At 39.6% G+C, this 27,157-nt stretch overlaps 1 protein-coding gene across 1 annotated transcript in view; it reads right to left on the bottom strand.

Moving 5' to 3' along the window:
* MRPS11 (mitochondrial ribosomal protein S11) overlaps window positions 1-27,157 on the bottom strand; it is a 60,233-nt gene that overhangs the window by 13,081 nt on the left and 19,995 nt on the right. Inside the window, exon 3 of the mRNA XM_053717656.1 lies at window positions 22,292-22,390. Within this exon, the coding sequence (XP_053573631.1) occupies window positions 22,292-22,390 (99 nt within the window). The remainder of the gene's footprint in view (window positions 1-22,291; window positions 22,391-27,157) is intronic.

Below are 27,157 nucleotides of genomic sequence, written 5' to 3'. Positions count from 1 at the left end.
GCCACAGCCCTAGTGGAGTGAGCTGTGATTCTTTCAGGAGGCTGCCGTCCGGCAGTCTCATAAGCCAATCGGATGATGCTTTTAAGCCAAAAGGAAAGAGAGGTAGAAGTCGCTTTTTGACCTCTCCTTTTACCAGAATAAACAACAAACAAAGAAGATGTTTGTCTGAAATCTTTTGTAGCCTCTAAATAGAATTTTAGAGCAAGGACTACGTCCAAATTGTGTAACAAACGTTCCTTCTTTGAAACTGGATTCGGACATAAAGAAGGTACAACTATCTCCTGGTTAATATTTTTGTTAGAAACAACCTTTGGAAGAAAACCAGGCTTAGTACGCAAAACCACCTTATCTGCATGGAACACCAGATAGGGCGGAGAACACTGCAGAGCAGATAACTCTGAAACTCTTCTAGCAGAAGAAATTGTAACCAAAAACAAAACTTTCCAAGATAGTAACTTAATATCTATGGAATGTAAAGATTCAAACGGAACCCCTTGAAGAACTGAAAGAACTAGATTTAGACTCCAGGGAGGAGTCAAAGGTCTGTAAACAGGCTTGATCCTAACCAGAGCCTGAACAAATGCTTGAACATCTGGCACAGCTGCCAGTCTTTTGTGTAGTAAGACAGATAAAGCAGAGATATGTCCCTTTAGAGAACTTGCAGATAATCCTTTCTCCAAACCTTCTTGTAGAAAGGAGAGAATCTTAGGAATTTTTATCTTATTCCATGGGAATCCTTTGGATTCACACCAACAGATATATCTTTTCCATATTTTATGGTAAATCTTTCTAGTTACCGGTTTTCTGGCCTGAACCAGAGTATCTATCACAGAATAGATTTGGATGTTCGAATGGACCCTGAACAAGAAGGTCCTGTCTCAAAGGTAGCTTCCATGGTGGAACCGATGACATATTCACCAGGTCTGCATACCAAGTCCTGCGTGGCCACGCAGGAGCTATCAAGATCACCGAGGCCCTCTCCTGATTTATCCTGGCTACCAGCCTGGGAATGAGAGGAAACGGTGGAAATACATAAGCTAGGTTGAAGGTCCAAGGTGCTACTAGTGCATCTACTAGAGTCGCCTTGGGATCCCTGGATCTGGACCCGTAGCAAGGAACCTTGAAGTTCTGACGAGACGCCATCAGATCCATGTCTGGAATGCCCCATAATTGAGTTATTTGGGCAAAGATCTCCAGATGGAGTTCCCACTCCCCCGGATGGAATGTCTGACGACTCAGAAAATCCGCCTCCCAGTTTTCCACACCTGGGATGTGGATCGCAGACAGGTGGCAGGAGTGATCCTCCGCCCATTGAATTATTTTGGTCACTTCTTTCATCGCCAGGGAACTCATTGTTCCCCCCTGATGATTGATATACGCAACGGTCGTCATGTTGTCTGATTGGAACCTTATGTATCTGGCCTTTGCTAGTTGAGGCCAAGCCCTGAGAGCATTGAATATCGCTCTCAGTTCCAGAATGTTTATCGGGAGAAGAGACTCTTCCCGAGACCATAGACCCTGAGCTTTCAGGTATTCCCAGACCGCGCCCCAGCCCACTAGACTGGCGTCGGTCGTGACAATGACCCACTCTGGTCTGCGGAAGCTCATTCCCTGGGACAGATGGTCCAGGGTCAGCCACCAACGGAGTGAATCTCTGGTCTTCTGATCTACTTGAATCATTGGAGACAAGTCTGTATAGTCCCCATTCCACTGTTTGAGCATGCACAGTTGTAATGGTCTTAGATGAATTCGTGCAAAAGGAACTATGTCCATTGCTGCAACCATCAACCCTACTACTTCCATGCACTGCGCTATGGAAGGACGTGGAACAGAATGAAGAACTTGACAAGTGCTTAGAAGTTTTGACTTTCTGACCTCTGTCAGAAAAATCCTCATTTCTAAGGAATCTATTATTGTTCCCAAGAAGGGAACTCTTGTTGACGGAGACAGAGAACTCTTTTCTATGTTCACCTTCCATCCGTGTGATCTGAGAAAGGCCAGAACGATGTCTGTATGAGCCTTTGCCTTTGATAGGGACGACGCTTGTATTAGAATGTCGTCCAAGTAAGGTACTACTGCAATTCCCCTCGGTCTTAGAACCGCTAGAAGGGAACCTAGTACCCTTGTGAAAATCCTTGGAGCAGTGGCTAACCCGAATGGGAGGGCCACAAACTGGTAATGTTTGTCCAGAAAGGCGAACCTTAGGAACTGATGATGTTCTTTGTGGATAGGAATATGTAGGTACGCATCCTTTAGATCCACGGTAGTCATAAATTGACCTTCCTGGATAGTGGGTAGAATCGTTCGAATGGTTTCCATCTTGAACGATGGTACCCTGAGAAATTTGTTTAGGATCTTCAAATCCAAAATTGGTCTGAAAGTTCCCTCTTTTTTGGGAACTACGAATAGATTTGAATAAAATCCCATTCCCTGTTCCTTTATTGGAACTGGGTGTATCACTCCCATCTTTAACAGGTCTTCTACACAATGTAAGAACGCCTGTCTCTTTATTTGGTTTGAGGATAAGTGAGATATGTGGAACCTTCCCCTTGGGGGTAGTTCCCTGAATTCCAGGAGATAACCCTGAGAAACTATTTCTAGCGCCATGGGATCCTGAACATCTCTTGCCCAAGCCTGAGCAAAGAGAGAGAGTCTGCCCCCTACTAGATCCGGTCCCGGATCGGGGGCTTCTCCTTCATGCTGTTTTGTAAGCAGCAGCAGGCTTCTTGGCCTGCTTACCCTTGTTCCAGCCTTGCATCGGTTTCCAGGCTGGTTTGGGTTGTGAGGCATTACCCTCTTGCTTAGAGGATGCAGAATTAGAGGCCGGTCCGTTCCTGAAATTGCGAAAGGAACGAAAATTAGACTTATTCTTGGCCCTGAAAGGCCTATCTTGTGGAAGGGCGTGGCCTTTTCCCCCAGTGATGTCTGAAATAATCTCTTTCAATTCTGGTCCAAATAGAGTTTTACCTTTGAAAGGGATGTTAAGCAATTTTGTCTTGGATGACACATCCGCTGACCAAGACTTTAGCCAAAGCGCTCTGCGCGCCACGATTGCAAACCCTGAATTTTTCGCCGCTAATCTAGCTAATTGCAAAGCGGCATCTAAAATAAAAGAGTTAGCCAACTTAAGTGCGTGAACTCTGTCCATAACCTCCTCATATGGAGTCTCTCTACTAAGCGAATTTTCTAGTTCCTCGAACCAGAACCACGCTGCTGTAGTGACAGGAACAATGCACGAAATGGGTTGTAGAAGGTAACCTTGCTGTACAAAAATCTTTTTAAGCAAACCCTCCAATTTTTTATCCATAGGATCTTTGAAAGCACAACTATCCTCGATAGGAATAGTAGTGCGTTTGTTTAGAGTAGAAACTGCCCCCTCGACCTTAGGGACTGTCTGCCATAAGTCCTTTCTGGGGTCGACCATAGGAAATAATTTCTTAAATATAGGGGGGGGGAACAAAAGGTATGCCGGGCTTATCCCACTCCTTATTCACTATGTCCGCCACCCGCTTGGGTATAGGAAAAGCGTCGGGGTGCACCGGAACCTCTAGGAACTTGTCCATCTTGCATAATTTCTCTGGAATTACCAAGTTGTCACAATCATCCAGAGTAGATAACACCTCCTTAAGCAGTGCGCGGAGATGTTCTAATTTAAATTTAAATGTCACAACATCAGGTTCAGCTTGTTGAGAAATTTTTCCTGAATCTGAAATTTCCCCATCTGACAAAACCTCCCTCATGGCCACTTCAGATTGGTGTGAGGGTATGACAGAACAATTATCATCAGCGCCCTGCTCTTCAGTGTTTAAAACAGAGCAATCGCGCTTTCTCTGATATGTAGGCATTTTGGATAAAATATTTGCTATGGAGTTATCCATTACAGCCGTTAATTGTTGCATGGTAATAAGCATTGGCGCGCTAGATGTACTACGGGCCTCCTGCGTGGGCAAAACTGGTGTAGACACAGTAGGGGATGATGTAGTATCATGTTTACTCCCCTCATCTGAGGAATCATCTTGGGCAATTTCATTATCTGTGGCAGTACTATCCTTACTTTGTTTGGACGCTATGGCACAATTATCACACAAATTTAAATGGGGAGACACATTGGCTTTCATACATATAGAACATAGCTTATCCGAAGGCACAGACATGTTAAACAGGCTTAAACTTGTCAATAAAGCACAAAAAACGTTTTAAAACAAAACCGTTACTGTCTCTTTAAATTTTAAACAGAAAACACTTTATTACTGAATATGTGAAAAAGTATGAAGGAATTGTTCAAAAATTACCAAAATTTCACCACAGTGTCTTAAAGCATTAAGAGTATTGCACACCAATTTTCAGAGCTTTAACCCTTAAAATAACGGAACCGGAGCCGTTTTCAAATTTAACCCCTATACAGTCCCAGCTATAGCCTTTGCTGAGACCCAACCAAGCCCAGAGGGGAATACGATACCAAGTGACGCCTTCTAGAAACTTTTCCAGCAACTTTCAGATCCTCACACATGCATCTGCATGTCCTGCTCTCAAAAAACAACTGCGCAGTAATGGCGCGAAAATGAGGCTCTGCCTACAACTAGGAAGGCCCCCTGATTGGAAAAGGTGTCTAACATAGTGCCTGCCGTTTAATAAACGTTCCCCAAGTTTATAAATGTGAAATATCAGCCTAAGCATGAATAAAATGCCCAAATAAAGCAATCGATTTAGCCCATAAAAGTGTCTACCAGTTTTATAGCCCATATTAAGCCCTTTATTCTGTTTGTTTGACTAAGAAAATGGCTTACCGGTCCCCATGAGGGGAAATGACAGCCTTCCAGCATTACATGGTCTTGTTAGAAATATGGCTAGTCATACCTTAAGCAGAAAAGTCTGCTAACTGTTTCCCCCAACTGAAGTTACTTCATCTCAACAGTCCTATGTGGAAACAGCAATCAATTTTAGTTACTGTCTGCTAAAATCATCTTCCTCTCACAAACAGAAATCTTCATCCTTTTCTGTTTCAGAGTAAATAGTACATACCAGCACTATTTTAAAATAACAAACACTTGATAGAAGAATAAAAAACTACATTTAAACACCAAAAAACTCTTAACCATCTCCGTGGAGATGTTGCCTGTGCAACGGCAAAGAGAATGACTGGGGTGGGCGGAGCCTAGGAGGGACTATATGGCCAGCTTTGCTGGGACTCTTTGCCATTTCCTGTTGGGGAAGAGATATCCCACAAGTAAGGATGACGCCGTGGACCGGACACACCAATGTTGGAGAAATCTCTCTTATACCACATATGTGTATACTTCTTATGTATGTACTTTATTAGATCTCAGCCTAAAAAGGATGCATATTCTATTCTTTCATTGAGACCACTGGGTGATAAAGTATTTAAAAGATAGGTCCAATGGGTTTCTTTTCTTAGAAGACATTTATTTTCATCTCCCCTCTCCCATTTAGGATTCCTCTGTCAATCCCTGTGAATCTAAGGGAGGATGCACTACTATTGTGGTACTGCGCAAAGTGCCTGGCTACACTTGTATCTCTTGAGTAAATAATATTGTTGCAATGCTCCCGTATCCTATCTTTGAAAAGTCTCTTTGTTTTTTCAACAGATAGACCACTCCTACAAAGTTACAATTAGAGAAAGTTCTCATTTGATAGTCCTTACTGCTATTTCCAGATAATTTTTTACACTTTCTCATTTAAGGGCAATATACGCAAATAATATTGTTGCAATGCTCCCGTATCCTATCTTTGAAAAGTCTCTTTGTTTTTTCAACAGATAGACCACTCCTACAAAGTTACAATTAGAGAAAGTTCTCATTTGATAGTCCTTACTGCTATTTCCAGATAATTTTTTACACTTTCTCATTTAAGGGCAATATACGCAGTGACCACAAGGGTAGTTAAAACTTACTTTTTGAGATATACTGTATATATATATATATATATATATATATATATATATATATATATATATATATATATATCATATAGACTGTTGTATGGTCTGGTGCATTATGTGATAATGAAGTTAAGTATGTCAGTTGTCACGGGCTCTTTTAGGGTAGGTGCAAGTAACATAGATTGTGTGTAATTCTCTAGATCACATCTGGCAGACATGATGTCACTTTTGTCATGACCTCTTTGTTCCGATTTGTCACACATCAAGTTGAGTTCTAAGTTCGGAATTTTTTCGAACTACTCTAGTGAGTTGAGAGGAGATGACCCCCATCTTTTGATGTTTAAGATGAAAGCGGGAAGCTAACAAAAGAGAATTCCTATCTGTAGGTTTCGAAAAAAGGGAAGTGCCTATTTTGATACCTTGTCCATGTCTTTTCTTAAAGATATTTAAATCTAAAAAGTGAATTTGATTTAAATTATGTTCCATCTTAAATCTAATTGGTAAATCAATATGGTTCAGATCTTGGACCCAATTTAAAAGATTTTCTTGGTCACCCTTCCATATAAAAACAAATCATCAATATATCTTGTATAAAAGCCTATATTTGGGTGCAGTATTGGTTTCATTATCTCAGTTTCATACCATAGCATATAGATATTAGCATAAACAGGGGCCACGTTTGACCCCATGGCCGTACCAGCTATTTGCAGATAATAGCTATATTATCAAAAGAAAAATATTTTTTTCGTGAGACATTGTTCCATAAGTTCCAATAAGAACTATATTGGTGGGCCCTTGTAATGTATGTTTTCCATGACTATGGATCTGACAGCCTCCAAACCCCCATGATGGGGAATAACAGTATAGAGGCTGTCAACATCTATAGTCACTAGAATATGATTTTCATTGATCAAATCTATCGCCTTTAATTTCCTAATCATAGTGGAAGAGTCAAGTAGCAATGAGAATGAATTTTGCACCACTGGTTGTAATTGAAAATCAACAAATTTAGCTATTCCTGATAATATATATACACCACTTATAGTTCTGGCAAGATTGGTATATCTATCATTCAACCATACCAAGTAGTCAGTGGTGAAGTATGCCTGCTGCAAGGCTATACTTCACCACTAAGCCTATTTTTGGAATGCTGGGCTCCTTACACTTTATTAATAATGAAAAAGTCTGTGACAAATTTAAACTTATGTAATAAACATCCACTATGTAAAAACAGGCAATGTCCAGAGGGGATAATGAATAAACATCTGGATTGAGCAGTTGACAGAACCTCAGTGAGTATGCTTAAAGTACATATTTCAGAAGCCTAGGATGGAGAGCAAGAGTAAATAATTTATTAATAATACATTGCCACTAGTCTGTGAATCAGTCATTATTGCCGATAAAAAATAATAATATTGGAGCAGTTGGTCTGGCTTTTTTATATTTTCAAAATTGTTAGCAGAATGTAGCAGTGAACATCCTCTTAGAGAATTGTACAGTAGTAGTTTTCATTAGATGCCAGGGAGACACTCAAAGTCCTTTGATAATGCAGGAAGCCAAATAGATTATGTAGTGAGCAAAAATACATCTTCTGCACATTACAGCAGCTCATTAGTTGGAAACAAGCAATTGTAAGGAACACTGTCTCAGCAGGCTTAAGGTTCTTATGTGAAAGTAAAGTCTCAAAAGATCAATCTTTCATCAGCTGACTCAGCTGGGGAAACTCCAGTGATAAACCTAATGGCTTAGAAGTACAGTTACAAGCAAGAGGTTTATCAGTAGGTTTCCTCCTCTGGAAGCACTTGCAGTAGACTCCACCATAAAATGTGACTGTACTCTAGATAATATATTTCTTCCTTTCCGTCTCATCCTTCAATTTCTAAGGTCAAGAAGACAAGACTATAGAACGGTGCATTAATATGCTAAAGTTAGCCCTGCAATGTCATTTACATGTGTTACAAATTAAAGGAGAGGTCAACTGCATAAAAAAACTATACATTTTATAAATTGTTAGATGCAATGGTTGAATACACAGCAGTTTATAATTACTTATGCTCTAATTCTTGATTTAGAATGTCCCATTAATAGTGGTTTTATTTCTTGCATTAGAGCGTCCCTTTAAAAAACTGTTTTTACTATTTGCTTCTGACAGCGCAGTACCATTTCTAAGCATAATAACAGCAATCACTTGAGTTCCCAGAGAAGGATCATCATATTTTTTTTTCTGATACGAATTATGTTTAAGTATTAAATACAAAGGGTTTTGTGACAAACATCTAGAATGACAGGAAAATCTTTTGGATAAGAAGGAACTGCCACTTTTTACAGCACCGCTGTGATGATATTTAAAGATATTAAGTGTATTTAAATGAACACTTTATGAAAATATATATTCTTGTATTTGAGAAACATTTAATATTTTACTAATAAAACTCCCATTCAAGGTCCTGTGCCTCCCCAATGGCCGAGTAATGCAGCCAGAGGTATTTAATTTGGATAAATTAATTCACTAGGTGGGCCAAACCAGTGACCTATAAGAACCCAGAGTTCACACCCAGAGATTTCTTCATTGGGTGATTAAGAATGGAGGAACTACGTCAGACAAAAACTCCACACTATGCCAGAAAAAGGGACATACTTACATTGTTTGGTGGCCTTCTATTGGACAAGTCTCTGGTGGACCGTCTATTAACCTTGCTGGTATACTCTCTTGTGGAAAGACACATAACTCTGGGATTTGCTACCCTGCTTGCAATATAGTGGATATCTTCCTAGTATGACAGTGAAAGTCTCTGAGTGCTGAAACTCTCAAATTTAGCTAAACTGGTAATTTATAAGTGATTAAATCATTTTAATAGACTATAGTTAAAGTTTCTTAACTATATACTATACAGACTATAGTTAAAGTTTCTTAACTACATACTATATAGTGATAGTGTAATATCTGAAGCTGTATATTTAAAAGTGTATTTTATGTCTATAACTTAATATTAGACCAGTGTATTCTAGATAATGATTATATTGGCATTAAGTTAATCTATTAAGGAAAAAGGATTTTGTATTTAATACTCATACACAGATTTTAAGTTACTGTGATATATCTTAGAAATTGTACTTAAAATGGCCAGGTTGTATTGATTGATATATTGAATTGCCAATAGTGTATACATTTCTCTGGTTTGTTGATTAATTGGAGTTATAGAAGACTATTTTTGGATTATACAGGGAGTGCAGAAATATTAGGCAAATGAGTATTTTGACCACATCATCCTCTTTATGCATGTTGTCTTACTCCAAGCTGTATAGGCTCGAAAACCTACTACAAATTAAGCATATTAGGTGATGTGCATCTCTGTAATGAGAAGGGGTGTGGTCTAATGACATCAACACCCTATATCAGGTGTGCATAATTATTAGGCAACTTCCTTTCCTTTGGCAAAATGGGTCAAAAGAAGGACTTGACAGGCTCAGAAAAGTAAAAAATAGTGAGATATCTTGCAGAGGGATGCAGCACTCTTAAAATTGCAAAGCTTCTGAAGCGTGATCATCGAACAATCAAGCGTTTCATTCAAAATAGTCAACAGGGTCGCAAGAAGCGTGTGGAAAAACCAAGGCACAAAATAACTGCCCATGAACTGAGAAAAGTCAAGCGTGCAGCTGCCAAGATGCCACTTGCCACCAGTTTGGATGGATGGGCCCGTGGCTGGATTGGTAAAGGGCAGAGAGCTCCAGTCCGACTCAGACGCCAGCAAGGTGGAGGTGGAGTACTGGTTTGGGCTGGTATCAAAGATGAGCTTGTGGGGCCTTTTCGGGTTGAGGATGGAGTCAAGCTCAACTCCCAGTCCTACTGCCAGTTTCTGGATGACACCTTCTTCAAGCAGTGGTACAGGAAGAAGTCTGCATCCTTCAAGAAAAACATGATTTTCATGCAGGACAATGCTCCATCACACGCGTCCAAGTACTCCACAGCGTGGCTGGCAAGAAAGGGTATAAAAGAAGAAAATCTAATGACATGGCCTCCTTGTTCACCTGATCTGAACCCCATTGAGAACCTGTGGTCCATCATCAAATGTGAGATTTACAAAGAGGGAAAACAGTACACCTCTCTGAACAGTGTCTGGGAGGCTGTGGTTGCTGCTGCACGCAATGTTGATGGTGAACAGATCAAAACACTGACAGAATCCATGGATGGCAGGCTTTTGAGTGTTCTTGCAAAGAAAGGTGGCTATATTGGTCACTGATTTGTTTTTGTTTTGTTTTTGAATGTCAGAAATGTATATTTGTGAATGTTGAGATGTTATATTGGTTTCACTGGTAAAAATAAATAATTCAAATGGGTATATATTTGTTTTTTGTTAAGTTGCCTAATAATTATGCACAGTAATAGTCACCTGCACACACAGATATCCCCCTAAAATAGCTATAACTAAAAACAAACTAAAAACTACTTCCAAAACTATTCAGCTTTGATATTAATGAGTTTTTTGGGTTCATTGAGAACATGGTTGTTGTTCAATAATAAAATTAATCCTCAAAAATACAACTTGCCTAATAATTCTGCACTTCCTGGAGATTCTATTAGATTTATTGAGATTTGGTAAGATTTTATTGTAATAGTTATATTTGCAAACCAAGCGTTGTTAAGTGAGTAATCCATATTGTGCATTTTAATGTTATTGGCTAATCACAAATTGTTCTAATAAAATTCACTTGTAATACTTGATAATTAATGTTGGGTAAAAGTTAATTTCTAAATATTATTGTGTCCATATCCAGGGTAACAGACAATTTAATTGATTAAATTAATCTAAATATTTCTATAGGTTGCTTTATATTTTAATATTGTAATAATTATATATATCTGGTCATAATCAATATCCTGCATAAATACAGTCATCGTGTTTATAATAATTTACCTAATTAAGAGCTAAGGAATTATTTTAAATTTGGGGTTAAATATTAATATTTCATAAAAATGTTGTTGTCATTAATTTCTAAATATCTCTCAACAGTATTATTCTGGAGTGCACTACAGAGATTATATAACATTTTACTGGAGTGCACTTCTAAGATTCTACTATATTAATTGGAGGTACTGCTGACGTTAATTTTGTTATTGATTATTAATAATCATAATGCATAAATTGTAATATTTATTGGAATACACCACTGAGATATTCTAATAAACAAAATAACTAATTTATAATGGAGGACACACCTGAGATGTACTAATAGGCTATATAAATGGATCATCTACAAAACAATCACGCAAAGAAAAATCTAATGTATAATGTCCCTTTTAAAGTGATAGGAAAGTCAACATTAAACTTGCATGAATCAGATAGAGCATGTAATTTTAATACACTTTTAAATGTACTTTTATTTTCAAATGTGCTTCGTTCTCTTTGGATCCCTTGTTGAAAAAGAATACGCTCATATTATCCAGCACTAGTGGGAGCTAGCTGCCGATTGGCGCCTGTACATATTTGTTTTGTGATTGGCTACTAGATGTATTCAGCTAGCTTCTAGTAAAGCAATGCTGCTCCATCAGCAAAGGATAACAACAGAATGAAGCAAATTTGATAATAGTTTTTGTAAAATTGTATGTTCAATACAAATCAGGAAAGAAAATGTGGGAGTTAAAGGTTAAGTGATTGAGTCCTTTATGGAAATTACCAACCCATTTCTCAAAGAATGTGCACATTTATTTATTCAGCAGTAAGATCAAACTAACCTAAAAAGGAACAGACACTGGACATACACACACAGGCACTCAGACACCCACAGAAACCCAACACACAAACACCCAGAGAAAACATAATTTATGCTTACCTGATAAATTCCTTTCTTCTGTAGTGTGATCAGTCCACGGGTCATCATTACTTCTGGGATATTACTCCTCCCCAACAGGAAGTGCAAGAGGATTCACCCAGCAGAGCTGCATACAGCTCCTCCCCTCTACGTCACTCCCAGTCATTCGACCAAGGACCAACGAGAAAGGAAAAGCCAAGGGTGAAGTGGTGACTGGAGTATAAATTAAAAAATATTTACCTGCCTTAAAAACAGGGCGGGCCGTGGACTGATCACACTACAGAAGAAAGGAATTTATCAGGTAAGCATAAATTATGTTTTCTTCTGTTAAGTGTGATCAGTCCACGGGTCATCATTACTTCTGGGATACCAATACCAAAGCAAAAGTACACGGATGACGGGAGGGATAGGCAGGCTCTTTATACAGAAGGAACCACTGCCTGAAGAACCTTTCTCCCAAAAATAGCCTCCGAAGAAGCAAAAGTGTCAAATTTGTAAAATTTGGAAAAAGTATGAAGCGAAGACCAAGTTGCAGCCTTGCAAATCTGTTCAACAGAGGCCTCATTCTTGAAGGCCCAAGTGGAAGCCACAGCTCTAGTAGAATGAGCTGTAATTCTTTCAGGAGGCTGCTGTCCAGCAGTCTCATAAGCTAAACGAATTATGCTACGAAGCCAAAAAGAAAGAGAGGTAGCGGAAGCTTTTTGACCTCTCCTCTGCCCAGAGTAAATGACAAACAGAGAAGACGTTTGTCGAAATTCCTTAGTTGCCTGTAAGTAAAATTTTAGAGCACGGACTACATCCAGGTTGTGCAGTAGACGTTCCATCTTTGAAGAAGGATTTGGGCATAAAGAAGGAACAACAATCTCTTGATTGATATTCCTGTTAGTAACTACCTTAGGTAAGAACCCAGGTTTAGTACGCAGGACTACCTTATCCGAATGAAAAATCAAATAAGGAGAATCACAATGTAAGGCTGATAATTCAGAGACTCTTCGAGCCGAGGAAATAGCCATTAAAAATAGAACTTTCCAAGATAACAACTTTATATCAATGGAATGAAGGGGATCAAACGGAACGCCCTGTAAAACATTAAGAACAAGGTTTAAACTCCATGGTGGAGCAACAGTTTAAACACAGGCTTAATTCTGGCCAAAGCCTGACAAAAAGCCTGGACGTCAGGAACTTCTGACAGACGTTTGTGTAACAGAATGGACAGAGCTGAGATCTGTCCCTTTAATGAACTAGCAGATAAACCCTTTTCTAAACCTTCTTGTAGAAAAGACAATATCCTAGGAATCCTAACCTTACTCCAAGAGTAACCTTTGGATTCACACCAATATAGGTATTTACGCCATATCTTATGGTAAATCTTTCTGGTAACAGGTTTCCTAGCCTGTATTAAGGTATCAATAACTGACTCAGAAAATCCACGTCTTGATAAAATCAAGCGTTCAATTTCCAAGCAGTCAGCTTCAGAGAAGTTAGATTTTGATGTTTGAAGGGACCCTGTATCAGAAGGTCCTGTTTCAGAGGTAGAGACCAAGGTGGACAGGATGACATGTCCACCAGGTCTGCATACCAAGTCCTGCGTGGCCACGCAGGTGCTATTAGAATCACTGATGCTCTCTCTTGTTTGATTCTGGCAATCAATCGAGGAAGCAACGGGAAGGGTGGAAACACGTAAGCCATCCTGAAGTCCCAAGGTGCTGTCAGAGTATCTATCAGGACTGCTCCTGGATCCCTGGATCTGGACCCGTAACGAGGAAGCTTGGCGTTCTGTCGAGACGCCATGAGATCTATCTCTGGTTTGCCCCAACGTCGAAGTATTTGGGCATAGACCTCCGGATGAAGTTCCCACTCCCCCGGATGAAAAGTTTGACGACTTAAGAAATCCGCCTCCCAGTTCTCCACTCCCGGGATGTGGATTGCTGACAGGTGGCAAGAGTGAGACTCTGCCCAGCAAATTATCTTTGATACTTCCATCATAGCTAGGGAGCTTCTTGTCCCTCCCTGATGGTTGATGTAAGCTACAGTCGTGATGTTGTCCGACTGAAACCTGATGAACCCCCGAGTTGTCAACTGGGGCCAAGCCAGGAGGGCATTGAGAACTGCTCTCAATTCCAGAATGTTTATTGGCAGGAGACTCTCCTCCTGACTCCATTGTCCCTGAGCCTTCAGAGAATTCCAGACGGCACCCCAACCTAGAAGGCTGGCGTCTGTTGTTACAATTGTCCAGTCTGGTCTGCTGAATGGCATCCCCCTGGACAGATGTGGCCGAGAAAGCCACCATAGAAGAGAATTTCTGGTCTCTTGATCCAGATTCAGAGAAGGGGATAAGTCTGAGTAATCACCATTCCACTGACTTAGCATGCACAGTTGCAGTGGTCTGAGGTGTAAGCGTGCAAAGGGTACTATGTCCATTGCCGCTACCATTAAGCCGATTACCTCCATGCATTGAGCCACTGACGGGTGTTGAATGGAATGAAGGGTGCGGCAAGCACTTTGAAGTCTTGTTAGCCTGTCCTCTGTCAGGTAAATCTTCATTTCTACAGAATCTATAAGAGTCCCCAGGAAGGGAACTCTTGTGAGTGGAACGAGTGAACTTTTCTTTTCGTTCACCTTCCATCCATGTGACCTTAGAAATGCCAGCACTAACTCTGTATGAGACTTGGCAGTTTGAAAGCTTGAAGCTTGTATCAGAATGTCGTCTAGGTATGGAGCTACCGAGATTCCCTGCGGTCTTAGTACCGCCAGAAGAGCACCCAGAACCTTTGTGAAGATTCTTGGAGCTGTAGCCAATCCGAATGGAAGAGCCACAAACTGGTAATGCCTGTCTAGGAAGGCAAACCTTAGGTACCGATAATGATCTTTGTGAATCGGTATGTGAAGGTAAGCATCTTTTAAATCTACAGTGGTCATGTATTGACCCTCTTGGATCATAGGTAAAATTGTCCGAATAGTCTCCATCTTGAACGATGGAACTCTTAGGAATTTGTTTAGGATCTTTAAGTCCAGGATTGGTCTGAAAGTTCCCTCTTTTTTGGGAACAACAAACAGATTTGAGTAAAACCCCTGTCCCTGTTCCGATCGTGGAACTGGATGGATTACTCCCATTAACAAGAGCTCTTGTACGCAGCGTAGAAACGCCTCTTTCTTTGTCTGGATTGTTGACAATCTTGACAGATGAAATCTCTCTCTTGGAGGAGAGTATTTGAAGTCCAGAAGGTATCCCCGAGATATTATCTCTAGCGCCCAGGGATCCTGAACATCTCTTGCCCAAGCCTGGGTGAAGAGAGAAAGTCTGCCCCCCACTAGATCCGATCCCGGATCGGGGGCCCTCAATTCATGCTGTTTTAGGGGCAGCAGCAGGTTTCCTAGTCTGCTTGCCCTTGTTCCAAGACTGGTTAGGTTTCCAGCCTTGTCTGTAGCGAGCAACAGCTCCTTCCTGTTTTGGTGCAGAGGAAGTTGATGCTGCTCCTGCTTTGAAATTACGAAAGGAACGAAAATTAGACTGTCTAGTCTTGGCTTTGTCCTGAGGCAGGGCATGGCCTTTACCTCCTGTAATGTCAGCGATAATCTCTTTCAACCCGGGCCCGAATAAGGTCTGCCCTTTGAAAGGTATATTAAGCAATTTAGACTTAGAAGTAACATCAGCTGACCAGGATTTTAGCCACAGCGCCCTGCGTGCCTGAATGGCGAATCCTGAATTCTTCGCCGTAAGTTTAGTAAGATGTACTACGGCCTCCGAAATGAATGAATTAGCTAGTTTAAGGACTCTAAGCCTGTCCGTAATGTCGTCCAGAGTAGCTGAACCAATGTTCTCTTCCAGAGACTCAATCCAGAATGCCGCTGCAGCCGTGATCGGCGCAATGCATGCAAGGGGTTGCAATATAAAACCTTGTTGAACAAACATTTTCTTAAGGTAACCCTCTAACTTTTTATCCATTGGATCTGAAAAAGCACAGCTATCCTCCACCGGGATAGTGGTACGCTTAGCTAAGGTAGAAACTGCTCCCTCCACCTTAGGGACCGTTTGCCATAAGTCCCTTGTGGTGGCGTCTATTGGAAACATTTTTCTAAATATCGGAGGGGGTGAGAACGGCACACCGGGTCTATCCCACTCCTTAGTAACAATTTCAGTAAGTCTCTTAGGTATAGGAAAAACCTCAGTACTCGTCGGTACCGCAAAATATTTATCCAACCTACACATTTTCTCTGGTATTGCAACTGTGTTACAATCATTCAGAGCCGCTAACACCTCCCCTAGTAATACACGGAGGTTTTCCAGTTTAAATTTAAAATTTGAAATATCTGAATCCAGTCTGTTTGGATCAGAACCGTCACCCACAGAATGAAGTTCTCCGTCCTCATGTTCTGCCACCTGTGACGCAGTGTCTGACATGGCCCTAATATTATCAGCACACTCTGTTCTCACCCTAGAGTGATCACGCTTACCTCTTAGTTCTGGTAATTTAGTTAAAACCTCAGTCATAACAGTAGCCATATCCTGTAATGTGATTTGTAATGGCCGCCCAGATGTACTCGGCGCTACAATATCACGCACCTCCCTCTGAGCGGGAGATGTAGGTACTGACACGTGAGGCGAGTTAGTCGGCATAACTCTCCCCTCGTTGTTTGGTGAAATTTGTTCAATTTGTACAGATTGACTTTTATTTAAAGTAGCATCAATACAGTTAGTACATAAATTTCTATTGGGCTCCACTTTGGCATTGCAACAAATGACACAGGTATCATCCTCTGAATCAGACATGTTTAACACACTAGCAAATAAACTTGCAACTTGGAAATACAATTCAATTAGAATAATATTAAAATGTACTGTGCCTTTAAGAAGCACAGAAGATCTATGACAGTTGAAAATTAATAAATTGAAACAGTTATAGCCTCAATCCTTGTAAACAACACAACTTTAGCAAAGGTTTAATCCCATTAGCAAAGATAACAAATTCTGAAAGCAGGAAACAAATTACAGAATAAACGTTTTTTATCTCAGTCAAACTACAATTCTCACAGCTCTGCTGAGAGAAATTACCTCCCTCAAAATAAGTTTGAAGACCCCTGAGCTCTGTAGAGATGAACCGGATCATGCAGGGAATACAATGAGTTGCTGACTGAAATATTTGATGCATAGAAAAAGCGCCAAAAAACGGCCCCTCCCCCTCACACACAGCAGTGAGGGAGAACAGAAACTGTCAGAAAAACAGATTAAGCAACTGCCAAGTGGAAAAATAGTGCCCAAAGATTTATTCACACAGTACCTCAGCAAATGAAAACGATTTTACATTCCAGCAAAAACGTTAAACATAATCTCTAGTTATTAAACAGCTTTATGTATTTCTTACAGTGTAATTCTAGTGAAGTACCATTCCCCAGAATACTGAAGTGTAAAGTATACATACATGACATTATATCGGTATGGCAGGATTTTCTCATCAATTCCATTGTCAGAAAATAAAAACTGCTACATACCTCTATGCCCCAAGGCAGAACATACAGTGATCTGAGATGTCATCGCAGAAAATTCAGCATGTCTGCAGAAAGAACAGGACACATGCAGGAACCGTTAGGGCTTGAACTTTGCAGTGCTGCTCCACATTAGACAGTTCTCTTCAAACAGAGCTGTGCTCTGGTTGCAGTGTATACGTTTTTCTTAACACAGTGCATCCAGAGCAAAGTGCTGTTTGAAGTGAGCAGTCAAATATGCAGTAGCGCTGCAAAGCAGCAGCAGCACATTACTTGTTTACTGACTCTCAGAGATTTGTTCAAACCCGCCCCCTAGCCTTTCCCAGTCTGCAAAGTTGTTTATTCTGAATTTTAAAATGTCTTTTTTTGTATGCAGCTAATTTGCAATGCAATTATATTATAAAGCATTAAAAATTGCTTTATTCTTCAGTTAACCAACACATTGCAGTTGAACTGGTGCCTTAGTGTAACTGTCTAATTTAAAATATAATTTTATTTAAAAATGACCTGCAGAAAAAGTTTCACAAAAATAAATCTCATTGCAGAAAGTGAAGAAAAGTTCTGCCTCTGGGCCTCTATGCAGATTCATCTGCCCGCTGTCCCCTGATCTGAAGTTTACCTCACTCCTCAGATGGCCGAGAACAGCAATATGATCTTAACTACTCCGGCTAAAATCATAGCAAAACTCTGGTAGATTCTTCTTCAAACTCTGCCAGAGAGGTAATAACACACTCCGGTGCTATTTTAAAATAACAAACTTTTGATTGAAGATATAAAACTAAGTATAATCACCATAGTCCTCTCACACATCCTATCTAGTCGTTGGGTGCAAGAGAATGACTGGGAGTGACGTAAAGGGGAGGAGCTGTATGCAGCTCTGCTGGGTGAATCCTCTTGCACTTCCTGTTGGGGAGGAGTAATATCCCAGAAGTAATGATGACCCGTGGACTGATCACACTTAACAGAAGAAACAAACAAAGACACACACATAATACAGACATACACTCACACAAATACTGCAACAATACACAGACACACACAAACACTCCAAAATAATATATATATATATATATATTATATAGCAAAGGGTTAGAGAGATATTTTACTATGAAAACAGAACGCCACTCCTAGCTCTACTGAGTGGACATGATGTCTAATCACAGCACGCCCAATTGCGCTATTAAACTAAATGTAGCTCGCTCCCGCACTGGTCTGGTAGCAAGCTACATTTAGTTTAATAGCGCAATCAGGCCGGCTGTGATTAGATAGCGTGCCACGATGCGCTTAGGAGAAAGAAAAAAAAAAAAACAGACCCACTCAGTAGAGCCAGGAGCGGCGTTCTGTTTTCGCAGTAAAATATCTCTCTAACCCTTTGCTTTAGAAAGCTGGCACTAAGCTAATGTGCAGCATTATATAACATTATTTGCTAGGTTTACTGTCCCTTTAAATGAACATGTAATCACAAACATTTTATAAAGAACCACATTTTTATGTTAAAGGGACATGAAACCCAAAATGTTTCTTTCATGAATTAGGTAGAACATACAATATTAAATTAATTTCCCGTTTACTTCTATTATCTAATTTGCTTCATTCTCTTGGTATCATTTTTGGAAGGAGCAGTAATGCACTACTGGTTTCTAACTGAACACACGGGTGAGCCAATGACAATCATTATATATATATATGCAGCCACCAATCAGCAGCTGTAACCTAGGTTCTTTGCTGCTCCTGAGCTTCCCTAGGTAAAACTTTCAGCAAAGGATAACAAGAGAAGAAAGCAAATTAAATAATATAAGTAAATTGGAAAGTTGTTTAAAATTGTATGCTCGGTCTAAATCATGAATGTCTAATTATGACTTTACTGTCCCTTTATACCTCACAATGAGGTTTAATGACAGGCCCTGCTAAAAGCTAACATGCAGATTTGTTTTAAAACTTGTATATCTAGAATCAGTTTACAAATTAAATTGTTGGGCTGGTGGCTGTAGTACATTAACCCACTGAGTGTCAAAATGTTTGTAACACATTGCTCTGGGATGCTAAATGTAGCCACCAATCAGCAAGCGCTACCCAGGGTGCTACACCAAAAATGGCTCCTATGTTTACATTCCTGCTTTTTCAAATCAATATAGCAAGAGAATGAAGAAAAAATGATAATAGGAGTAAATGAGAAAGTTGCTTAAAATGTCCTGCTCTATCTGAACCATGAAAGAAATAATTTGGGTTTAGTATCCCTTTAATCATGCAAGTATGCTGGAGAGCTTTTCCTTAGCAGCCTGCATCTACTTACATACATATATGGAACATGTAGACAACATACAATGTGGAAATCTGCACTGCCAAGTAAAGGCACTGAAAGAAAGTGTTTTAAAGTTTGAGAGTATTTTCACTATTGATTGCATGGTACTGTGTGTTTAACAAAGTGCCCAGTCCATCTGTAGGGGTTAAAATCAGAACCTGAGCAGCAATACAATGACCTGCTTCTTGCATCTGCGACTATCACCTCTTCTTATGCTAGACTGCAAGACTTCTGTCATGCAGCACCTACCCTCTGGAACTCTCTCCCTCCTGCTGTCAGGATTTGCCCTAATCTTTCTTCCTTTAAATGCTCTCTGAAGACTTTTCTGTTCAGAGAAGCCTACCACCCAACTCAATAATACATTTCACTTACCTAACAACATTTCCCTCCTCTAACTCTGCATTAACATCTTTCTCAATCTTGCAGTCCTCACCTCCTGTTTCTCAACCTCCTACCCTTCTAGATTGTAAGTTCCCACGGGAATAGGGCCCTGGATTCCTCCTGTATGTGTCTGTAAATGTTGTCCTGTCTCCTACAAGTTTTTTTATCATTGTTTTAGCTAAATGAATTGTATCCATGGAATGCGCTGCGGAATATGTTGGCGCTTCAAAAATAAAGTATAATAATAATAATAATACACTAACAGGAGCTAGAAGAACCTGTGGTGAGCCAATGACAAGAGGCATTTGTACATAGCCACCAATTTCCAGCTAGCTCCCAGTAGTGCATTGATGATCTTGAGCCTAACTAGGTTTGCTTTTTCAATAAATGAGAATTGAGTCAATTTTATAACAGAAGTAAAATTAGGGAAAAAAAACACTTTCTTAAAATGGCATGCTCCAAATGAATAATGAAAGGTCAAACAGCTAGCTCACAGAAAGGTAGATAGCAATATTAACCCAGGCCTCCCTGCATGAATAAAATGCACAATCTGAAGAGGCATTTTACAGAAAAAGACAAATAAAATAATGAATGTCTTTTGCAATAATGTTATTCTTATAATAATGAAACGTTTTATGCATTGTTATATTTTTAGTTTAATGGATCTAATTTTACTTTCAGATCCCTTTAACATGCATTGTTTTTATTTTGCAGGTAGGCTTAGTTTTAAACTGGCAAACAGCTTTGACTGCATCTTTCTTTTTAACATTTTCAAAAGGAGTAAGACAATTCCTTTTTTACCTAACTTGCACTGCATGTACAGAATGAAAGGGCTATTCATCTGCAAATGGTTTAAACCAGGGGTGTCCAAACTTTGCTCTCCAGAGGTTTTGGAACTACATTTCCCATGATGCTCAGCTAGATAAAATGCTGGCTGAGCATCATCGGAAATGTAGTTCCAAAACCTCTGGAGAGCAAAGTTTGGACACCCCTGGTTTAAACAAATAGTAGAAGCATTACGGAAACTGACCCAAGCAGCAGCGTTAGTCGCACGATCACGTCAGGGTTAAACACATAAAGGTGCAGGATCGTTAGTCTTAAAATTATATGCTCTAGTCAATTAGAGAATGAACTTTTTCGACTAAAATGGCCCTTTAAAGGGACACTCAAGTCAAAATTAAACTTTCATGATTCAGATAGAGCATGCAACTTTTCAATTTACTTCCATTAACAAAATGTGCAGTCTATTTTATTTACACTTTTTGAGTCACCAGCCCCTACTGAGCATGTGCAGGAATTAGCAGAATTTACATATATGGATTTGTGATTGGCTGATGGCTGTGACGATACAGGAGGAGTGGAAATAGACATAACTGACATTTGTCAGAAGAAAAAAAAAAATCTACTACTTATTTGAAGTTCACACTAAGGGCTTGTTTCCGATAAATATGCAGTCGGAAGCAATTTTGTTGATCGACTGCTTCCGATGGCATGTTATACCTAAATATACCTCAACATATTTTTGCGTCCCATAGAAAGTGTTAGAAGCCGTTAAGCCATAACATATCAGCTTTCCAATGAAAGCGCAAACCATTAATACACTGTTGGAGGCTGTTGATACATTAAGAAAAATTACACCCAGCTCAACTAGGTGTAAAAGAGGAAAATATAGCTTTTTGAGACCTATTTCCCATTAAAATTTGAAAACTTGCAAATAATGTATTTCAATGTGGAAATAAATTCTAATATGTAATATGTATTGTTGTCCCATGTATAAAAATAGTTGCACTTATGTTCTTATGGAAATATCAGTATTTATTTACATATAAAAAATATATGCAAGCACATATCTACAAAATTTAAACTAGACCTATGCCTAGGGCAGCAATACATATCACATATATTAATAAAGTGGAAAATATAATTATAATAAAAAATAGTATTTGCTTAAAATTAAAAAATATTTATGATAAATAAGTGTGTTTTTGTTTCTCTTTAGAGGTGATCACAGGTAAGGTGCTCAGACATTAAAACATAAATTTGATAGTGTAAAGTCAGGTTAACGTAGCAGCTAGTTGATTTTCAAGAAATCCGACATCGGAGTGAAAGCGTTAACACAATGTTAACTTACATCTACATGAAAAAAACAAGCAAAATATTTCAATGTAAACCTGGTATTAAAATGGAGCTGTAAATTACTTTTAGCTGTCAGCCACTTCATTAGCTTACTGCTCCATTTTAAAGGACTCAACAGAAGCAAGTGGTAGTGCATTGTCTTTTTAATCATGTATGTATTCATTATGCAAATCTACTGTATTTACTGGTCTTTTAAGTCTGTATCTTCACAAATAAATTAAAATACAAATTTGAAACAGTTTTATATTTATTTTCACTATTAAACTGCATGCACTCACTTGTTATATGTAGCTTTTATATGAGCAATCGGGATCTCTTCAAACTTTTTTCCTCCCCAGCGCAATAAACTGTTTTCTCCGGGAAGAGGTGGAAATACGCTGCAAACATTCAGAAACCGTTAATTTCAGATGCACGCTGAAAGTAAACCTAACCGTAGCTGTATACTCATGCTAATAAATGGAAATAACTCACTGATTTAGCTTTTGCAATCCTTACAAAACAAGTATGCTCACTGCATTTGTGTCCACTAAACTTGCACAAAACCACCCCCTTGTCACTGACATGGAATATATTTGGAAAGTGAAGCTTTATGTTTATGTGTTCTGCACAAAGGACAGATATAGTGACAGGAATAGTGAGGTGTGGGCATCATTGCAGATGCTGTTGGAAGATGGAGTCATTAAGTGATGATGTTTGTTGATATGTTGATGCTTCAACAGAATTTTCTTAAGGTGTTTTTCCCTTTCCCTACAGGGTAAAATATATGTTAAATGGGGAGAAGGTCAAGGACCTGCACTACAACCTCTATGATCTTTCTTCACTGCTTCTGCAGAAGAATTTTCTGACAATTAAAGGGACACTAAACCCAAATTTTTGCTTTCATTATTCAGATGGAGCATGCAATTTTAAGCAACTGTCTAATTTACTCCTATGATACATTTTTCTCTGTTCTCTAGCTATCTTTATTTGAAAAAGCAGTAAAGTAAGCTTAAGAGCCAGCTCATTTTTGGTTCAGTACCTGGGTAGCATTTTTGGATTGGTAGCTAAATATAGCTACCAATCAGCAAGCACATCCAAGGTTCTGAACCAAAAATGGGCCGGCTCCTAACCTTATATTTCTGCTTTTTCAAATAAAGATAGCAAGAGAACAAAGAACAATTGATAATAGGAGTAAATGGGAATGTTGCTTAAAATTGAATGCTGTATCTGAATCATAAAAGAAAAAAAAATGTGTTTAGTATCCCTTTAAGAGAGAGTACGAGTTCATGTTTAAAGGCTGTCAGAGTTTACAATGCATCTTTTTTATCCATGTTATATATAAAAAAGCACCACTTTGGAGTAATAGTTCCATAATAAATAGCCTTTATATTCTGTGTACTATTTTCATGATAAATACTACTTCCAGAAACAATATTTTGTGTGTTACATATTTTTCTCCTTAATCAGATATATTTTTCTTTAATTCTGAAAACAATAGAAAAACACAAGTTTAATAATAATAAAGTATTTTCTGAGGACGTAAGGATAATTACAGGCAGAGCATAAGATAGGATACAACAAGCTTCTTTAACACTTGCATACATTAAAGGGACATAAAGACAAAAAATGTTTTCATGATTCGGATAGAAATTTTTTAAAATTGAAATGTAATTTTATTATCAAATTTGAGCCACTCATGCTATTGGTTGTTGAAGCAATATCTAGATAGGTAGCAAGCACGTGTCTGCAGCACTACACAACAGGAAATAGTGCTGCCATCTAGTGCTTTTGCTTATGTATAACATTGTTGCAAAATGCTGCCATATAGTGCTGTAGAGGAGTGCACGCTCCTGAACTTGCCTTCCTGCTTTTCAACAAAGACTTAGAAAAAAACAAAGAAAATTGAAGTAAATTGGAAAGTGGTTCAAAATCGCATGTTCTATTTGCATCATGAACAAAACAAATTTGGGTTTTATGTCCCTTTAATAAAAAGGTAATAAAAAGTTTTCAAACAGAAAAACACTGCAGACAAAGGGAAGCATTTTGTGGTCCGTCTGTTGAACTCCTATTTAACAACAAAGCTGAAAAATTCACTGTCCTGAAGAATTTATAAACATCTTAAGTCTACTATTTTATTTTAACTTTTCATCTGGCAATGCTGTGTGTCATTTTCATCACTGAAGACACATTCTATTGCAAGAAAATGTCCTTTTTCTAGAGAATTGTAATGTTGCACAGATAGTAACCATGTGTTAAACTTGATTGATGAAGTTTAAAACAAAAAAGTCCCGCTCAGATGCTGCAACACATTCCCATTCTGAAGCAGGATAAAGCTGATGAGCCAATCAGGAAAGGCTCTCACATAACCACTGTGCAAGGCTTGAACATATACTTACAAAAGAAAATGCTCTAACAAATGCAAGCATTTTATTACTTTGTATTAGAATGTAGAGAGATACAATACAAAAAAGGGAAGAGAAAGAGGAAAATTTTAAGCGCACTATAACTCTTTTTAAGAAAAATATGTTTTAATAATAAAAAGAACATCTTTTATTACTACCATTAAAAGGCTATGTAACTTGCAGAAGCAATAAAACAGCAAAACACTAGGAAGGTGGACTCCTAATTGCAGTGCCTCTGGTATTCCTGGCCAATAACAGGATACCTGAACATCAGTTAGGGGTACCACCTACAGGCCACCCAAAACCCAGTCAAAAAAGGAAAAGAAAACAGAATTTATGTTTACCTGATAAATTACTTTCTCCAACGGTGTGTCCGGTCCACGGCGTCATCCTTACTTGTGGGATATTCTCTTCCCCAACAGGAAATGGCAAAGAGCCCAGCAAAGCTGGTCACATGATCCCTCCTAGGCTCCGCCTACCCCAGTCATTCGACCGACGTAAAGGAGGAATATTTGCATAGGAGAAACCATATGATACCGTGGTGACTGTAGTTAAAGAAAATAAATTATCAGACCTGATTAAAAAACCAGGGCGGGCCGTGGACCGGACACACCGTTGGAGAAAGTAATTTATCAGGTAAACATAAATTCTGTTTTCTCCAACATAGGTGTGTCCGGTCCACGGCGTCATCCTTACTTGTGGGAACCAATACCAAAGCTTTAGGACACGGATGAAGGGAGGGAGCAAATCAGGTCACCTAAATGGAAGGCACCACGGTTTGCAAAACCTTTCTCCCAAAAATAGCCTCAGAAGAAGCAAAAGTATCAAACTTGTAAAATTTGGTAAAAGTGTGCAGTGAAGACCAAGTCGCTGCCCTACATATCTGATCAACAGAAGCCTCGTTCTTGAAGGCCCATGTGGAAGCCACAGCCCTAGTGGAATGAGCTGTGATTCTTTCAGGAGGCTGCCGTCCGGCAGTCTCATAAGCCAATCTGATGATGCTTTTAATCCAAAAAGAGAGAGAGGTAGAAGTTGCTTTTTGACCTCTCCTTTTACCAGAATAAACAACAAACAAGGAAGATGTTTGTCTAAAATCCTTTGTAGCATCTAAATAGAATTTTAGAGCGCGAACAACATCCAAATTGTGCAACAAACGTTCCTTCTTTGAAACTGGATTCGGACACAAAGAAGGCACGACTATCTCCTGGTTAATGTTTTTGTTAGAAACAACTTTCGGAAGAAAACCAGGTTTAGTACGTAAAACCACCTTATCTGCATGGAAAACCAGATAAGGAGGAGAACACTGCAGAGCAGATAATTCTGAAACTCTTCTAGCAGAAGAAATTGCAACCAAAAACAAAACTTTCCAAGATAATAACTTAATATCAACGGAATGCAAGGGTTCAAACGGAACCCCCTGAAGAACTGAAAGAACTAAGTTGAGACTCCAAGGAGGAGTCAAAGGTTTGTAAACAGGCTTGATTCTAACCAGAGCCTGAACAAAGGCTTGAACATCTGGCACAGCTGCCAGCTTTTTGTGAAGTAAGACAGACAAGGCAGAAATCTGTCCCTTCAAGGAACTTGCCGATAATCCTTTCTCCAATCCTTCTTGAAGAAAGGATAGAATCTTAGGAATCTTTACCTTGTTCCAAGGGAATCCTTTAGATTCACACCAACAGATATATTTTTTCCATATTTTGTGGTAAATTTTTCTAGTTACAGGCTTTCTGGCCTGAACAAGAGTATCAATAACAGAATCTGAGAACCCTCGTTTTGATAAGATCAAGCGTTCAATCTCCAAGCAGTCAGCTGGAGTGAGACCAGATTCGGATGTTCGAACGGACCTTGAACAAGAAGGTCTCGTCTCAAAGGTAGCTTCCATGGTGGAGCCGATGACATATTCACCAGATCTGCATACCAAGTCCTGCGTGGCCACGCAGGAGCTATCAAGATCACCGACGCCCTCTCCTGATTGATCCTGGCTACCAGCCTGGGGATGAGAGGAAACGGCGGGAATACATAAGCTAGTTTGAAGGTCCAAGGTGCTACTAGTGCATCTACTAGAGTCGCCTTGGGATCCCTGGATCTGGACCCGTAGCAAGGAACCTTGAAGTTCTGACGAGAGGCCATCAGATCCATGTCTGGAATGCCCCACAATTGAGTAATTTGGGCAAAGATTTCCGGATGGAGTTCCCACTCCCCCGGATGTAATGTCTGACGACTCAGAAAATCCGCTTCCCAATTTTCCACTCCTGGAATGTGGATTGCAGACAGGTGGCAGGAGTGAGTCTCCGCCCATTGAATGATTTTGGTCACTTCTTCCATCGCCAGGGAACTCCTTGTTCCCCCCTGATGGTTGATGTACGCAACAGTCGTCATGTTGTCTGATTGAAACCGTATGAACTTGGCCTTTGCTAGCTGAGGCCAAGCCTTGAGAGCATTGAATATCGCTCTCAGTTCCAGAATATTTATCGGTAGAAGAGATTCTTCCCGAGACCAAAGACCCTGAGCTTTCAGGGGTCCCCAGACCGCGCCCCAGCCCATCAGACTGGCGTCGGTCGTGACAATGACCCACTCTGGTCTGCGGAAGGTCATCCCTTGTGACAGGTTGTCCAGGGACAGCCACCAACGGAGTGAGTCTCTGGTCCTCTGATTTACTTGAATCGTCGGAGACAAGTCTGTATAGTCCCCATTCCACTTACAACGGCAAAGAGAATGACTGGGGTAGGCGGAGCCTAGGAGGGATCATGTGACCAGCTTTGC

Source organism: Bombina bombina, chromosome 6, assembly GCF_027579735.1.
Source record: "Bombina bombina isolate aBomBom1 chromosome 6, aBomBom1.pri, whole genome shotgun sequence".
Taxonomy (NCBI): domain Eukaryota; kingdom Metazoa; phylum Chordata; class Amphibia; order Anura; family Bombinatoridae; genus Bombina; species Bombina bombina.
Note: the sequence above shows the minus strand (reverse complement) of the source record. Positions and strands in the feature narration are given on the sequence as shown.